Source organism: Trichechus manatus, unplaced genomic scaffold (genome assembly GCF_000243295.1).
Source record: "Trichechus manatus latirostris isolate Lorelei unplaced genomic scaffold, TriManLat1.0 scaffold00031, whole genome shotgun sequence".
In the NCBI taxonomy this organism is placed as follows: domain Eukaryota; kingdom Metazoa; phylum Chordata; class Mammalia; order Sirenia; family Trichechidae; genus Trichechus; species Trichechus manatus.
This window is the reverse complement of record NW_004443967.1, coordinates 13851155-13854676: the sequence shown is the minus strand read 5'-3', so window position 1 is coordinate 13854676 and position 3522 is coordinate 13851155. Positions and strand designations below refer to the sequence as shown.

General features: G+C 53.2%; 1 protein-coding gene across 1 annotated transcript in view; it reads left to right on the top strand.

Annotated features, from left to right (window-relative positions):
* CHST15 (carbohydrate sulfotransferase 15) overlaps nucleotides 1–3075 on the top strand; it is a 37498-nt gene extending 34423 nt beyond the window's left edge. Inside the window, exon 6 of the mRNA XM_023729882.1 lies at nucleotides 582–3075. Coding sequence (XP_023585650.1) covers nucleotides 582–772 — 191 coding nt within the window. The 3' untranslated portion in view covers nucleotides 773–3075. The remainder of the gene's footprint in view (nucleotides 1–581) is intronic.
* Nucleotides 3076–3522: the final 447 nt, after the last annotated feature.

Below are 3522 nucleotides of genomic sequence, written 5' to 3'. Positions count from 1 at the left end.
GCCTCAAGGTCACAGGTTCACAGGCCATGTGGTGTCTGGTGGCTTCCTGGGCCTCTCCTCTGATGTCCTTGCTGGAGGTGGAGGTTCAGCGTGGAGTCCCCTCCTTCCTGCAGCTGCTCCAGAGCAGTACACGCAGGGTGAAATGTGGCCTAGGCCACAGGGCCTTTGCGTCGGCCTCTCCAAAGTAGACAGGGAGCTGGCAGAATCCCGGCAGGCTGGTTAGCGGGAAAATCTAAGCAAAGGGAACGGCGTGGCAGGTCTCATAGTTACCCAGAGGCAGGCCGACGGCTCGAAATCAGGCCTTAAAGGTGATTGGAAATGAAACTGGGGAGGTAAGCCTCAGGTGAACACCCTCCCCCCCTTAAAATCCGCAACACAGTTCCTTCCCTCTTCCATAGAGGTCTTTCCTCCTCTCGCCCCCAGCTCCTCCGAAATGGATCCAGCTCAAGAATTTTCATCTCAGAGCACGTTCTTCTTAAAGGAAACTCCTGTCTTAACATGATGCAGGGCTGGTGTTTTTGCAAAGTGCCTTTTATGTCCCGCCTGGCCTCCTGCCTCACGGGGTTCTGTTCTTATTCCAGGGCCCTTAAGTGAGAAGCAAGAAGCCCTGTTGACTAAGAGCCCCGCCTCGAACGTTCGGCGCCCTGAGGACCGGAACCTGGGTCCCATGTGGCCCGTCACGCAGAGGATCCTGCAGGACTTCTACGGGCCATTCAATGCCAGGCTGGCGCAGGTCCTTGCCGACGAAGCGTTTATGTGGAAAAAGACGTGAGGGCCGAGTCCCCGCTGCCAGCTCTGTGCCGAGGACGATACTGCTGTTATTTTAAAATCACTCTCTGCAGGGAACCGTTTTACTCCCAGTGAGGAGAAGACCTCAGAGTCTGAGGCTTCCTTCCCTCTCTACGCCCGTGTTTCATCATAACCATTGCAGGAGTTCCTTCGTGACATTGGACAGCCCAGGAATTGACCCCTCACGAAGCTTCTCCGGCTGAGGCCATGGGAAACGCACTTCTGGAAGAATTCACATCTGCTCCCCAGGAATGCGAGGAGCTTGGGGGTGAGGCAGGCCGGCACGGTGCCGAGTGTGGAGAGGGAAGGAAGCATCTCGAAGAGAGCCGATTCTGGGGTTTTCCAGTCCTGGGATCAGATTAAGCAGCCAGAGGTGGTACCTCGGGGCATGTTGGAACCTAAGCTTCACGTTCGCTTTTGAAACACATCTTTGCTTAGCTCACTTAGACTCATTTGGGCGGAGGATGAAGGCTCTTTGATTTTTTTTCCCTTTTGCTCCAGGGGTAGCCCTTCAGTCTCTTCAGATGTCAGCCCTGTTAACTTCACTGTTTAGTGAGAGAAAAAAATGAGTTTGTGTTTGGAAGCGCGTTCATTTCTCGAACCCCTCCCATCCCTTCATGTAGACTTGGCCTTTCTGTGCTGACTACAGACAATGAATGCGTTTCGAACAAACCACTGTCTGCATTGAACTAGCCAGAGCTCTCTTTTCTACCGCTTTTGGTGTTTTCTCAAGAAATTCAGCTCATAGGTGGAAGAGAAATTTTGGCTGCGAATGCCAGAATGAGCAACTTCCCGGAATTGAACACTTCATGGAAACGCTAGGTGACTCAAGGCCTCGACACGTGCAGGAGGTCATCGAAGAGCTGGGTGGGTTTCAAATGTTGATCTCTAGCTGGTTACAGGCCAGCCTCCCCCTCGGAAGGAGCCTCTTATCCACATTGTCCACCACGGTGTGGCCAGACTTCCTTACTCAGCCCACAGACTACAACATGCTCGTATCCTGATTCAGAAGCACGATGCATGAGCTCCACTTGGGCTGAACTTGGAATGCTTGGATTTGGAAGGTGATTGGTAAGGGCTGTGTTCTTCATTGAACTTTCTGGGCCACTTGGCATCTTGGTTTGCCAGTGGTGGCAGATCTTGTCATTCCTTGGAAGTGGTGGGACAACGGAAGAGAACACTTGGGCCCACTCAGCGCACAGCCCCGGTGGGATCCCAACGAAGCTTTGCACTCAGATGTTGTCAAGGGAAGCTTTCTGTGAACCAGAGCTCTCAGGTCAAGGCCACGGACACCAAAGTCAGAAAGTGCAAGGGTCTACGTGCTGAACCACATTTGCATGTCTGTGACAGAATGGGGGCTCCCGTGGCTTGAGGATTTGCAGTCCCTCAGCAGTCCAGCCAGGGGGCACTTGTCCTTTCGCCATCCGAGGTGGGGTACACAGCCCACTTGAAGGCATGTGGAAAGCTCTGCGTACTGGGCCGGCTGGGTTATTATTTATGCTATTGAAGGAGCTGGGTGTCCTGAGCGCCCCTTTCAGGGACAGTCGCCCCTTTCTGTCACAGCCAGCAGTTGGAGCAGCAGCCAGCAGGGAAATCTGGCTGGAGCACAAAGATGCTTTAGGGAGCCCTCGCTCGGATGTGTGTGTATTTATTTGCAGTACGCGGGTGTGTGTGCGTGCGGTGGGGGGCACATTTTCTAGTGGAGTCCCCTCAGTTCTGATGAGACTCCTCCACTCTGGACGCAGCCCTTTACAGCTCAATTTCTCTGCCATTAACTTGTCACTTTAAGCACACATTCTAGTTTTCCACACCAACATAACCACCACAAGGGTTCTTTCTTACGCACTCCTATGCATGTGAGTAACATGTTGTATTGTAATTCTGCTTCTTACAGAAGTATTACCGAGTTATATTCTTTCCAATATTATTTGGTTTATTATACAGATCTTTTTATACACGCAGGCCCGTCCCTTCTGTGCCATCAGACACAGGTTCTCTCGAAGGGCCGTTCTCCGAGGGCGTACCCACTGCCGCGGAGGCCTGGTCCTCACTGGTGGCCAAGGGAACATTCGGGGTGGTGTTTCTCTCGCCTGTCATCCCAAACCAAAGCGCAACGGAGCGTTTCTCACAACCTGGTATTGACGCTACTTTGTGTTCCGAAAAGCTGTGTGTGGGATTATAATAAACTGTACCCCGTTAGCTGTGTAAGGTATGGTAAGTGAGCCACGGTTACGTGTACTTTTATTAGTATTTAACATAATTAAATACGGATCCATACAGCTGTTGGCCTGCAGTGTGGGTGTTTTTCCTCCTCTCTGTAGCGCTCCCTGGTGTCCTTTGCAGGGGTGCATGAGGTGACGCGTGGGAGTTCTTTAGCCCTCACTTGCGCGCTGGGCACCCTCCATGTGGAGGAGACCTACCTGGGATGGGAGGTCGTGTGTGAGCCTGCTAATAACCAGGTGGGGAGAACGCCAGGTCGCCTGCCTCTTGTGGGTGTGAGTCCAGTCCACAGGCCTGGTGGGGTGTTTAGACGTTTGAGCTGGAAGGCCAGGGGGTCGCCCATCACTTGCTTAGGCACAGCAGGCCCTGCTGCCCCTTTGGTTCCAACGTGGCTGCTTCACTCGTGTGTGTGGCCTGCCTGGCCCTGGGGGCTGTGGGTTTGGACCCGTGGTGTCACTGGGTCAATATCATTGTCACTAGACACTTAGCATGCGGGCTGCAGCCAGGCAGATG